Genomic DNA, 14470 nt, shown 5'->3' with positions numbered 1-14470 from the left:
TTTTATGACTACATAGGTACCACAACTATAGGAGCAAAGCATACTCACTGTAGCCCCCCCATTCACTATATGGCATATTATGTGCAAATATGCAAATGTATGGACCTTAAGATTTAGCTGTCTTCCCAGTGCTCATTAAATTGAATCCACTATGAAAAACATATATGTATTTGGAAAAAAAAGCATGCTTTGTACATTTTATACGCATTTATTAAGTATGCAGGAGTTCACCAACTTTTAATCAAATGTGAAATTCCATCAACAAAATTAAACAAAAAAGTTCACATGACCACATGAAGGAGAAAAAAAATTCTGAAAACCCTTTTTTGCTTTAGAAAACATGACATTTGCCCTTCACGTTATAAATAAAGGACGCTGAAAGAACAATTTCCTAGCTTAAAACAGCCAGTATGGTGATCTTTTGACAACACCTATGAAGTGGAAAAATGGCAATAATTCTAAGTATATTTGACAGAGGGCTCAGTGAACTGGAATATTTCCTCATCGTATAGGTCTTCTGGCAAATCTTCGTCTCCATCGGCAAAAAATGTAGGGAAAGGTAGTTGGTTTTCATTTTTCCTTTTAACTTCTATTTTTGTGTCTGTAACCTAAAAACAGAAGGACAGGGATGGTTAGACTACTAGGAAGAATTATATATATACATATATATATATATATATATATATATACATACACACACACACACACACACAACAAGTTAAGCAGAGCTTGTACTCTAGAGATATCATAACAACTACTGAATTCTAAAGTACTAAAGTAGCATTATATCTATTATTGCTCTGGTAGTTCTTTCCAAGGAATTGTTAATAGGAAAGGCACTACTACTGATCTGTAAAAGTCCAACCCAATTCACACGTTCTCTGTTTCATAGAAAGTGACGGCAGATAAGAACCATTAGGCCCATCCGGTCTGTCCAACTATCACCTACATTGTTCTGTTGACACTTTTTAATGTCCAAATTAAAGTTACTGTGATAAGCACAAGGACATGTGGTGCAATGGGGAAAAAACATAATTTCCTTCAGTCTTAAAAATAGAGAAAGGAAGCTTCTAAATTTGTCAATAACCAACTGGTCTGTAACCTAAATACCACAATCTCTGGATGATGGTGTTAAGTATATATCTATCTTGAGTCTTGAGAAAGGACCGGAGGTGGTCCGAAACATTGGCCGTGCGGATTCAAATAAATTGGTTTTAAACGCACTTTACTACAAAGACCCGTGAGTGCTCATTTTTCTTTGGTTACACACACACACACACACACACATATATATATATATATATATATATATATATATATATATATATATATATATATATATATATGCAAAAAAAAAACCAGAATGTTGCAGAATCTTGTAATACCTTTTTTATATTCTGTGCAGTCTATGCCACTATTTTCTATTTTCAACACTCTTAAGTTTTTTGTCTGCAAATTCTCTACCTTGTTGTTTTAACCCCTGTATCAGAACATGTACTGGTTAGTTTTAAACTGTGTTTTTCACTTGCTGGGTCAGAAATATATTTGACTTGATAAAGGGAGGACTCCCGAAAGTTTGTCCAATAAAAAAAGGTATTACAAGATTCTGCAACATTCAGTTTTTTGGCATTCTTATACACTGGACTAATACATCTACTCCAAACTACAGTATATATATATAATATAAATATATATATATATACACAAAGCTTTGCACTATGACTTCAGAAAGAAATTGGGTTCATATGAATCAAAGAATCATGAATACTTAGAAACTATCTTGTTTATGTATGCTCAAAAGATGTACAAGTTCAGATTCTTCAAAGCAACAACACTGGTTCATTTTACACAATCACCAAAGCGTTTTTTCCTTTTGACATGCTTTTTGTGATGTGATGTGTATATCACGGCTATTTCTAATGCCAACGAGAGAGTACAGGCTTTCTGCACAATACTTTAAGCTGGATTACTTGTATACCTAAATCCTGCTCTGGGCACTTGTTCAGTCCTACAATTGCTTTGCTGTATTTCACAGAGCAGACTCCGTGTTCTGGAATAATGCCCTGCGGATTATTTTAAATGCTTTTTTTTGTTTTGTTATTGTTGCAGTGAGAGTAATATTTCTCCCACTGCGATGATTTCACTGGCTTCTGCAGAAACTGTGTAGGTGAACAAAGATCACAGTTTTACATCCAGGTAAGACAATGACAAAATCCAGTGTATTTAAGACCCCTAAATGTAAATGCAAAGCATATTATCAATAGACTCTAAAATGATTTTAAATAATACACACCCTTGCAAACAGTACATTGTGTAGGCTTCAGTAAATGAGCCACTGTGTTTCCATACAAATAGTATTCAAGGGATGACATTAAACATGTCTACGTATATCATGGGCTGGAAAAAATGAGAACCCAGGAAGGATTGATCCAGAGGGATTAGTGTCAGATAAAACTGGACACTGAACAGCAGGGGTAAAATAAAAAGAGCCATGACTTATTAGACTTTAGCTTTGCATGCACAGAACTATTTAATGCGTTTTAATAATACCATTACAAAGCCAGCACAAAAGTATTTGGAAGCATTAATAAAACTGAGCTCATGAGCATTCACAAAATAGTAGTTGCATGTTTCTCCAGTGTGAAGCCCTGAGCTGGCCCTGTATATTGCCTAATTCAAAGGGTAAGGAGACTGATGAAATTTTACTAATTAGCTTTACATTATACAAGGCCAGTCAAGATCTTCCCCCAATTCTCAAACCCAACTCTCCTGTTAATGGACCCATTTTTTTTCTTTTCAGCAGGAAGGCCTGAGTTAACTCACATGATACAAATATCGAACATGAAAAAATATTTTCGGGGAGGTGACTTCACCACCCCGTGCAGCTACCAAACATGTATTATGGTCCTCCGGCCCCCGGTACCTGTGCCCTTGTCATCCTCTGTGGTAGATGGGCTCTAAATACACCGTGACAGCAAGTGACACAGTGCGCTTCCTTGTGCTAACTAACCTTTAAAGCCCACCAACCAGGAAAACTGACCAATCAGGACATGCAACAGAGGACCACAGCACAGATTTTTTTTTCTTGAGAGGAAGCACAATAGAGAGTTGAACTCTCTCGCGCTCGCCCCATTTCTGGGATGTTACAGAATCTAGGGTTACAAATAAAATGTCAGATCTGACCATACTAAATGGTCAAACAATAAAGACCACTTGAAAAACGCAACGTAAAATGGAACATGAGTTTAACCAACACTAGGTCACGGAATGCAAAGCAGCCAATGTTGACATATTTCATTATTATTATTTATTGTTTTATATAGCGTCATCATATTTTGTATTGCTTTAAATGGACTAAGAAAGTAAATACATTAGTTTTTGTACTAAGTAGCCTACAACGTGGTTTCTGCTCTTCTCACTGTTAGTGAACACAATCCATACTAAAAAGTACAAAAAAGCAAATACACCTTGTAAAAAAACCTCTTTGCTTAACATATCATAATGCATTTCTGTGACTTTACTGGGCTGTCAGTTTTCTGCTGTACTAAGTGGCAATAAAATTATTAAAATTGAATTGCTGCAAACAATTTTGTAATAATGGAGAAGTGCTTAACATAACAAAGTAGTGATTGATCAACTAATGCATTCCTGGTAAAATTCTTCGGCTAAAAGGAAGAACAAATTACTGAAGAAATGAATGTGACCTATGCATATGTAATTGTAAATGCAAGTGCACTAATTTTCCTCCATGCATCATAAATAATATGTCTACTGATATATTGATTCATACATATATATTTCTATATATATATCTATATATATATATCTATTGATGTATTGATTAAAGATATAAGGAGATTGCATGTAGTACAATTCAAAACTAAAGTGAAAAATATGGCTGTGGTTTGTAAATATTAAATATTCATATTTACATTAAACAATATGCTTATAGAGTACACGATGACAAGATTACCTGCAATTTCCTGCACAAACATGAACGCCAGCAAAAGTGAGAAGCTGACAAATTATGCAGCGCTGACAAACACAGAGACGTTTTGTTTGGGGGATGTGAGAGAATGTTCTCTGTATTTTTAACTTTTCTGGTAAGAAAAAAATCTACTTTAGAATATACTTGCTTGTTTGTGTGCACTTATACAAGAAATGTTTTCTGTTACTAGTGTTATTTATTTATTTTTTATTAATTTTTTCTCTCAACCAGAAAGTACCGTATTTGCTCAATTATAAGATGACCCAAGATTAAAATTTGAATATTAATTTAGGGAAAAAGAAAACCATCACAAAACTCACTTCTTCTAGAGCTGCTAGAACCTCCTTGTCATTGATACAACCACCACACTACCTCTCACCCTTTCTCTGTGCCTTATGTTTGTCTCCCCATTCCCTCAAGATTGTAAGCTTGCGAGCAGGGCTCTCTCCACCTAATGTATCGGTTTGTCTTAGTCTGTCAGTTCTCGTCTTGTCATACCCCTTGAATATATGTATTGTATTAAGTGCTGCATAGATTGTTCGCGCTATATAAATAAAATATAATAAAAAGCCTGAATATAAGACTACCCTATAGGAAAAATGTTTTACTAGTAAATATTACTTCAGATGTAGACTATTTTTTATATTTTAATAAAAACTATGATTGAGAAAAATGATTTTTTGTTTTTATTTCCTTTTATTTGCCAACCTGCTCCCCAGTTATGCACATCTGCCCATGGTTTGCTACTCTGCCCCCCAGATATACCTTATACCCACTTATATGCCACTCTGCCCCCAGATATGTCTTACACCTGCCTATATGCCACTCTGCCTCCATAATTTGCCTTTTAACCCCCATTATGCCACTCAGTCCCCCTCGAAATGCCTTTTAACCCCATATATGCCACTCTGCCTACAGGAATGCCTTATATCCCCCATATGCCACTCTGCCCCCCCCCCTGACTTACCAATGCTTCCCCAGACTCGTTCCTCGTACTTCAGACTCCCTGGTGTCTAGTGGGGGCAGCCCAGCCAGTGGACATCTGCACAATGCGCGTAGACAACCTCTGCAGCCCGTTAGTTCTGCCGGGGCTTCTATGACAGAGCACCGGCGTGACATGACCTTCCGGTGCTCAGTCATAGAAGCCCCAGAGGAAGTGCCGGCAGCAGCGGAGGTTACCAGAGAGGAGGATCCAGGTCCCCTAAAGCGTTGTAGAGGATCTGGATCTTAGTGTTATAGTCAGACCTCTATTTGACAGCCTCTAATATATGACGAGGGGTATTTGTCTTATAATTGAGCAAATATGGTATATTCTGTATAAATGCCCACCTTCTCTCAGCTTCTATATAAAAGCAGGTTTCTCCAGGTGGTGGACTATTAGGCAGTAGTCAGTTATGTTCTTTAAATATAACAAACAACGCTTGTATGTTCCCACAAAGACAAAACAAATACATTCTGGCATCTGGAAACAAATGAAAAACAGTATCTTTATATATATAAATATATACACACACGTATATCTTATAGGATACCAGCAATCAAAATCTCATCAACAGGCCAAACGCCAAAAAAAAAATAATAATAAAAAAAGCAGGGGACATAGCCTTTTCTAGCAAGAATTAGGTGATCCTTTCTTGGTCACGTTGTAAGAGTTCATCAGCTTGTAATTGGAAATTATTGTTATGTCATGCTAGACTGAGCAGAGCAACACTTACTATAAAATGGATAATAAAAATATATACAAAAGAGTCCTTTTGCATAAAGAAAAAAAAAAAGAACTGGGACGAACAAAATTCATTATTAAAATGGAAATTACTTTTAACATAAGAAAGAACTTTGAATGTAGCATTATGTTCCTTTCTTCATATATGCAAATCCAGAGCGAGAATGACATACAACTGCACGGTCCTCCTCAATAATGTTTGATAAGTGTTTGATGTTCACACAATAATATGTGGATTATTTCCTTTGGATAATTTTTTTTTTTTTTTCCAAGAAATAGAAAGTACCATGCAATTGAATAAAGGCAAAAAAGTCAAAAGTTCCTAGGAATTTTCACTGCAGAGACAATAAAATATTTGGTTATTTAATGCCATTCTTAAAACAGGCAGATGAATTAAAGAGACAGTCTTGTGTTCCATCCAAACCCATCAAGTACTTTGTAACTATTTCAAAATGCATGTGTTAGTTGTGGGGAGAAAAAAAATACCCGCAACGCACAAGCCCTCTTTGGTTAGTTCATGCGGCAAAAATTGATGCAAAAACATCATCAGTGGCAGAAAAGCGCAATGCACAACTCGTTCTGCTCGTTAGAACCTCTGGGACTCGGGTGTGAGCTAGTGCTGGCAGTGAATATATTATGTGTGTAGGAGCTAGGGGGCAGGGAAAGAAACAAATGCATAAGGGGGGTCTTCACAATCACTCATGCATTTGCAAGGGAGAGAAAATGGTCATTCAGCTGCCATATGTCTATATGTAATGGCTGGTGTGTACTTTTAAATGTCGCATTTAACACCACTGTAATGTGCGCGTGCACACAAAGACACACACATGTTCAAAAGCTTGGGTCACTTAGAAATGTCCTTTTTTTAAAAAAAATAAAAGTAAATTTTGTCCATTAAAATAATCAGAAATACAGTGTTTTCATAGTAAATGCTGTAAATGACTATTGTAGCTGAAAGTAATTGATTTTTAATGGAATATCTTCATAGTCGTACAGAGGCCCTCTATCTGCCAGCCATCACTTACCGTGTACCAAAGGGACGCTGTGTTCAGTAATCCATGCTTACGTTTAAAAGGCTAATTGATTATTAGAAAACCCTTTACATTTATGTTATTTTCTATGAAAACAGCTAAGTGACCCAAACCTTTTGAACGGTAGTATATTATATATGTATATATACACACACCAATCAGCCATAACATTATGACCACTGACAGGTGAAATAAATAACACTGATAATGTTGTTATCATGGCATCTGGCAGTGGGTGGGATATATTAGGCAGCAAGTGAACATTTTGTCCTGAAAAATGCGTAAGGATCTGAGCAACTTTGACAAGGGCAAAATTGAGATGGCTAGACTACTGGGTCGGATCATGTCCAAAACGGCAGCTCTTGTGGGGTGTTCCGGGTCAGTACTAGGGCTGAAACAACTAATCGATAAAATCGCTAATGAAAATCGTTGTCAACGAATGACTACACTTCACCCAATCCCAAAAATAAAAAAAAAGCTTCCTAAAAGCAAACAGATAAAATAACTCCTAATACTTAAAAGGTTAATGATAGTCATGTGATTTGAAGACACTAAAGACCTATAAAAAATATATAAAATAAAACAAACCCTCCAATCCTGGAAGAAGTAGACAAGGCATTTAAGGGTTAAGCAACATGCATTGCTTTACTAGATTTATTTGGTGAGAGAACACAATTTATAAATCTGTTTGCTTTATCAATGAACAGGATAAACACAACGCCAATAGTTCCAGTGGAAGGAAAAGCAATTACCATAGTTTTGGTTCAGGGTTTACATCAATCATCAAATGTAAGAAGCCAAGAGGGAATGTTTGCTTTGACAGGAGTAAAATCTTTATAGAGCAGAAATACACCGGGCAAGCTGCAAACATAAGTATTTCTGACTTTGGAGACAATCTGGGTTATTTCTTGTTTGAGACACACACACTGTTAGCTTGGCCTTCGTAAGATCCTCATAGTACCTACTCAAATATACCCTTATATAAGCAACTGGATCAAAATACTTATTAAATGATTTGCAATGCCTGTATGTGTCTCTTGTAATATTTTGAACTCTCTATTGTGTCACTGCCCATTTGGGTTATTTTCTATCTTTTACACTTCCCAAAAATCTTTATTTCGGATATTTCAAAGCATAAAAATCATGCCTGCCATTTTTTTTCTATGACCCCAGGAAGACATGCAAAACTTAACAAGTTATTTAAAGTAACCCTGGGTAAATTTACAGTCCTGTAGCCCTCACACATAAAGACAATGCTTTTGAATGTGGGAAGGGGACAGTGTAAAATATAGGCATGCCAACATGATCTTTGGATACTTAAAATGCCAGGTTGCTCCTATGGCAGAGCAGGCGCCTTCATGTATGTACATGCTATCCTCAATAGATTCCCCAAACATTTTAAAGCACCATGTGTGGCAAATGTCACTTATTCTGGGCTTTGATACATACATAAACCTTTTTACCTCAAAATTACAACAGATAAACGTACAGTCAACAATGTGTATATTAATTTTGTATAGTAGAACCCCTTCAGGTTTTTTGGGGTTTTTTCCCCCCATGTTTGTGCTAAATGACCAGAGCAGTTTTTGTGTTTTACCATGTCTTTATTCAAATGTGATTGCCCATCAACTCATTTAGTGCACTCCCAGAAAATATATATAGTTTTTTTTAAGTAAGGCTTTGTTTTGAAATAATAATAATAAACCATCATTTAGCATGAAAAATATCTAAAATGTGGGGAAAATTAGGAAAACACATATAAAAAACTAAATATAACCAGTGCAAATGGAAACAAACTCCAAAAAATGTACTTAAGTATTTGTCCTGTTTTTGGAAACGCCTCAAATTTTTATTTATTTTAGCACATACAGGGTTAAATATGAATCACCCACGTTGTTTCTAAGATTTTGTAAAAATGTGGTATGCTCGGACTTGGGCCCCAATAGCGGCCAGAAAAAGAAAAACTGCTAAACAAAAGTATTGATTTTTTGAAAGTTGACATCCCAAAGTATTTGGCTTAGGGGCATTTTAACACTTTTTAGTTAACCAATTTGGCGTCAATCCGTCCTAAACATTGCAGTAAAATTAAATTTTTTTTCTTTTTTAACTAACCCATTCTTTCCAAACACAGTATTTCAGTACATTTCGTTGCCTGTGTACTCGAAATTACTCAAACAACTTGTGTTTTGTATTCAAAAACACCCTCGAGTACAGGAATACCCCATATGCATGGGTAGGGCATGTATGGTTGGCACTGCGGGTTCAAAATCGGAACATTAGCATTACAGTTTTCAAACACAGAATTTTGAGAGATCAGTTTGCTGGTTCCAGGTCTCATTTGAGACACAGTAGAGGTCCATTATTTAAATTTAACCCTATACAACTATATATCTTCAAAAACTAGACAACTCAAGGTATCTGATTAGGAGCATATTGACCTGCCCCATGCAGCTAATTTCACACAAGTACCTTACAAAATTAGTGTAACAAAAAAAGTAAAACATTATTCACATCCACTTTGCAGTTTCACCATGTTTATTTTTCTGAGTGCATATGTGAAAAAACAAAATAGGTCTTGATTTGTGTTCACTAACACCCCCTAGTACAGCAATAGCCCACATGCCTGGATAAGCAATGTTTCTCAGACATTGTGGAGTCAAAACTGGAACATGCGCATTTCAGTTTTCAAACTTGGAATTTTGACATATGACTTTACTGGGCCCATGTCTCATTTGAGACAGTAAATGTCCCAAATATTATTATTATTATTATTATTATTATCCTTTATTTATATAGCGCCAACAGTTTACGCAGCGCTTAATACAATACATAAATTCAAGGGATATGACAAGACAAGAATTGACAGACTAAGACAAACCGATACATTTGGTGGAGAGAGCCCTGCTCGCAAGCTTACAATCTAGAGGGAAATGGGGTGACAAACATAAGGCATAGAGAAAGGGTGAGAGGTATTGTGGGGGTTGTATCGATGACAAGGAAGTTCTAGCAGCTAAGATGGTATGCTTCTCTGAAGAAGTGGGTTTTTAGATGTTTCTTGAATGTTGGGAGGGAGGGAGAATGCTGAAGGTTCCTTGGGAGAAGATTCCAGAGATATGGGGCAGCTCGAGTGAAATCTTGTAGACGGGAAAAGGAAGAGGTGATGAGTGAGGAGGAGAGCCTTAGCCCATGGGAGGAACGTAGGGATCGAGTAGGAGAGTATTTGCTAATGAGGTCAGAAATGTACGGAGGAGCAGTATTATGGATGGCCTTATATGTCAGTACCAGGATCTTAAATTTAATTCTAAAGGTAATTGGGAGCCAGTGGAGGGTTTCACAGAGGGGGGAAGCAGAAGAGGAGCGACGTGCAAGGAAGATGAGCCTAGCAGCCGCATTAAGGATAGACTGTAGAGGAGAGAGTCGAGACAGTGGAGTGCCAACCAGAAGAGTGTTGCAGTAGTCAAGACGGGAAATGATAAGGGAATGAACCAGGGTTTTTGTGGATTCTTGGGTGAGGAATGGGCGGATACGAGAGATGTTTTTTAGGTGCAAGCGGCAGGATCTGGCGAGGGACTGAATGTGAGGGATGAAGGAGAGGTTTGAGTCAAGGATGACCCCAAGGCATCGGGCCTGGTTAGTAGGAGAGATAGTCGTGTTGTTAATGGTGATAGAGAATTCAGGTAGTGGAGTGGAGATGGAGGGAGGGAAGATAATGAGTTCAGTTTTAGAAAGATTAAATTTCAGGTAGTGTTGTGACATCCATGAAGAAATAACAGACAAGCAATTGGTAATACGGGACAGGAGAGATGGAGAGAGATCAGGAGAAGACAGGTAGATTTGGGTATCATCTGCATATAGGTGATACTGGAGGCCAAATGAGTTGATTAGTTTGCCAAGAGATGAAGTATAAAGAGAGAACAGCAGAGGGCCAAGGACTGAACCTTGGGGGACACCAACCGAAAGTGGAAGGGGCGATGATGTCTTGCCAGAGAAGTTGACAGAGAAGGAACGGTTAGACAGATATGAGGAGATCCAGGAGAGAGCTGTATCTCGAATGCCTATAGAAGCAAGTGAGTCTAGAAGAAGGTGGTGATCAACAGTATCGAAAGCAGCAGAGAGATCCAGTAGAATTAGAATAGAGTAGTGACCTTTTGCTTTGGCAGAGAGCAAGTCATTGGAGACTTTTGTTAGAGCTGTTTCAGTAGAGTGAAGGGGTTTGAAACCAGACTGTAGAGGGTCAAGGAGGGAATTAGAGGAGAGGAAGTTAATGAGGCGGTTGTACACAATCCGTTCAAGCAGCTTAGAGGTAAAAGGAAGCAGAGAGATAGGGCGGTAGTTAGACAAACAGACGGGATCTGAGGAAGGATTCTTTAGAATTGGTGTGATTATCGCATGCTTGAAGGCAGATGGTACAGTTCCAGATGATAGAGAAAGATTAAATAGGTGGGTAAGTGATGGACCAAGTGATGGATCAGGTTAACCCTATAAAACTATATATTCCCTGAAATCACAAAGACTAAGGACCTCAAAGTCACCCCCTTACCTTTCAGTTTAGTGGAAATACCTAGGGGTTAGCTGATTGCATAAGGGGTAACACTAGGACCCTGTTGGTGGATAGTTATAGGTACGGTTAGATGTTAGGTTACAGTACTGTATAGTGTTAGTGATGATGAGCAGATTTGGTCCCTGGCTATCTAAGTGAGACGGATCAATGATTAGTGACCAAAAAAGTAATTAATCAGTGGTCACATAGCATTTTATTAGGTTAAATATATATTGTATTTTTTTAGATCACTTGTAAGTGACGAGTTTAGGCCACTGACTTTGATCAGTGGGACCGATCAATAATCAGTGATCTAAAATGTCACTAACAAGTGATCAGGTAATAATGAGGTTTTTTTTTTTCTTAATTTTTTCTAATTTTTATTATGACCCCTCTCTCTTTCTAGGGCAGGTTCATCCAGTGGCTGCCATAATGATCGGATGCCTCCTATTAGCCAGGAGTGGTCTGATCCTCATCAGCCCACTTTTGGTTCTGCAGCAGTTGGAATGGATCCTCAACTCACAGCAATTGACCTGAAAGCACCCTTGACTTCCAGGTCAGTGCTCTTATTTTTCTTCTTTTTTTTTTTAAACTCTTTCAACGCTGATGCCCCATAGGAACACGGCATTGACTGATATTTAGTCCCCACAAGCTTGTGGGTATCGTGGAGACAAATATCAACTCCTGCAATGGTACGATCATGTCATACACAAAAACTAGCTAACAATTTATGAAGCAAGTAAATTGAGGACTGTACATATACATATATATATATATATATATATATATGTATGTAAATAATTTCAGCATAATAAGCCTTGTATAAAACCAATGAGAGCTCAGCTCTGTTGCATAAAAATAATACACACTGAAATGCATAATTTATATATGGGTCAACAGAACTATGTATTTTTCAAGAAAATGCCTGCATTGACTGAATACATTGTTCTTATTGATCCAAGAATTTTAAAAAATACAAAATCATAGACTGCAAGTCTCCTCAGTATCCAACAACTTGGGAGGTTCGGTGCACAAGGAGAACAATGGATAAACATTACACCATTTTAACTCTAAGCATGGAGTATGTTAGCATGAGTGTGTATTATGAAACATAGTACAGAGGCCACATTAGTTTTATACAGCATTGGCATAACTATAGCGTGCATGGTGAAGACTACCAGGAAACTAGCCACTGCTGCACCCTCTGTACCTGAATGATTAAGGGTAGAGCAGCTGCACAAATGCAAGAGGATGAGGAAGAGAGGAACTCTAGTGGGCAAAAACTTATGTGGCTTTATCAGGCCCCTGATTATTGGACGTAGCGTAAAGGGCTGAAGATTAACCTCATGAAAATGCTGCAGGAGACTTCAAGCCAACAGGTCTAGCCAAATTGCTGAAAAAGGAGGACACATTCAGGGCTATACTAGGGAGATAGAGGTAGCCATGATAGTAGTCACAAAACACACACAAACACAACATAAACAGAGGAAAACAGGGATTTATATTAAAATTAGAGGAAAACCAGAAAATGGGGGTAAGGTGGAAAAGCATGTATGGAATCAAACTATATACACCAGATCTTTACATTTCTGGGAAAACCAGGAACCAAATTACATCTAATGTACCCAAGAGCATAATGAAGTAGAAACTTGCAGTATACTCAAGCACATGGCTGATATATGTGCATTCTATACACAAATTTAACATAGTTTGGGAAAAGAAAAAAACTAACAAAAAAAACTTTCTTGGTACACCTAAACCTGATCATCATGTGTGCATTATAGCCAGTTACATGTATACTTTATAATTTGGTTAAAAGAAAATCTTTTTTTGGTAGACATGGAAAATGCACACCCTAGTTTTGAAACTCAAATTTCACTATATAGCATCCCTGCAGCCAATGGTGGTCTACAAACCCTTATTTTCTGTAATTAGAGTTGTTAAACCATAAATGCAATTATGTGGAAATATCAGAATAGATTTCCATTAATGAAGCATTCTTTGAGATAGATTCTCTTTAAACAAATGGAATGAGCTTTCTTTTTAACCAGGCCTGATACATGGATCCTCTTAAACGGTATCATATTTGCAGTCTATTTGTATGTATCTTGTTTCCAGAAAACAAGGCTGTTAGCATTTACAAGGTCCTTGAAAAGACAACGATGCTCCCTCAGCAAAACCACATACAAGGAAACAGATTTGCTGAGCTAAACCCTGTTAAGACTGTTAGCACAAAAACTGGACACGCATTCATATAGGAGAGAGCCATGGGGGATTTGACTGCATACAAAGCACATTTTCCTCGCAGCCATGACTCTGTTATCACTATCAAAAATTGCTGCATTTTAATCCTTTAAAACTGCTGGGAAACCTTGAAGGTAGTTAAATTGCTCTCAAGATAGGAGCAACTCATTTGTTTTGCAGAATGAGGCTTATTACTTTGTTCAGGTTTGATGTGCTCCTTTAATATCATCCTCGCAGATCTTACCGCTATTGCTTTATGCCGCGGGAGGTGGCAGCAGATCACAGGAAGCTGCATTACTATTCGGTATTGCTATATTCGGGTTTATTAAACTGCACATTTGAGCCTCTAGTAAAATATACAGTAGTTGGCTAATTTAGCAATGTTTCTCAGTCAAGAAAAAAGGTTTTTGTTTTTTTTAAACAATAAAATAGCAGGTGCCCTGGCCAAAATCAAATACACTGGATATAACCAAGGTATGTAATGTATTTGATATTTACCTTGCAATTAATGAAACATTATAAAGGCTAGGAGCAGTTTGGACAACTACATATTGGCCTTGCTTAGTGCCGAGCATAACAGGGTTAAAGAACCAATACATACAGTCTAATGGGTACTTTTATTCAATCAATCAATAAGGAAATCAAGTTAAATACAACATGTTGTAGTTAAATAAGGCATATATATATATATTAAAATACATAAAAGGTGTACAGTTTTGTTTTACACAAGTTGTAACTAATGAAATGTTGCATTTCAGCTACACTCCAAGACATCACCAGGCTTAGATAAAATATTTATAAGCCCCCCCCTACTAACTTATGGGTCTCCTTTACCTACCCACTCTTAGCTTATGGTATTGCTGATTTCTGTTTGGCCTGTAATTGGCTGTTGGAGGCGTGCAATTTTAATTAATAATTTCTATTACTGTGGGGTATAGCATTAA

The 14470-nt window shown here is 37.2% G+C and overlaps 1 protein-coding gene across 1 annotated transcript in view; it reads right to left on the bottom strand.

Annotated features, from left to right (window-relative positions):
• Window positions 1-458: 458 nt before the first annotated feature.
• Window positions 459-14470, bottom strand: part of LOC149300711 (large ribosomal subunit protein uL3m-like) — a 45903-nt gene continuing 31891 nt past the window's right edge. Inside the window, exon 10 of the mRNA XM_089484764.1 lies at window positions 459-608. Within this exon, the coding sequence (XP_089340890.1) occupies window positions 459-608 (150 nt within the window). The remainder of the gene's footprint in view (window positions 609-14470) is intronic.

Source organism: Sceloporus occidentalis, unplaced genomic scaffold (genome assembly GCF_023333645.1).
Source record: "Sceloporus occidentalis isolate IW3139 unplaced genomic scaffold, rSceOcc1.0.p SCAF_23, whole genome shotgun sequence".
NCBI classification, from domain to species: domain Eukaryota; kingdom Metazoa; phylum Chordata; class Lepidosauria; order Squamata; family Phrynosomatidae; genus Sceloporus; species Sceloporus occidentalis.
The sequence above is the reverse complement of the archived record's forward strand: the minus strand, read 5'-3'. Positions and strand labels throughout refer to the sequence as shown.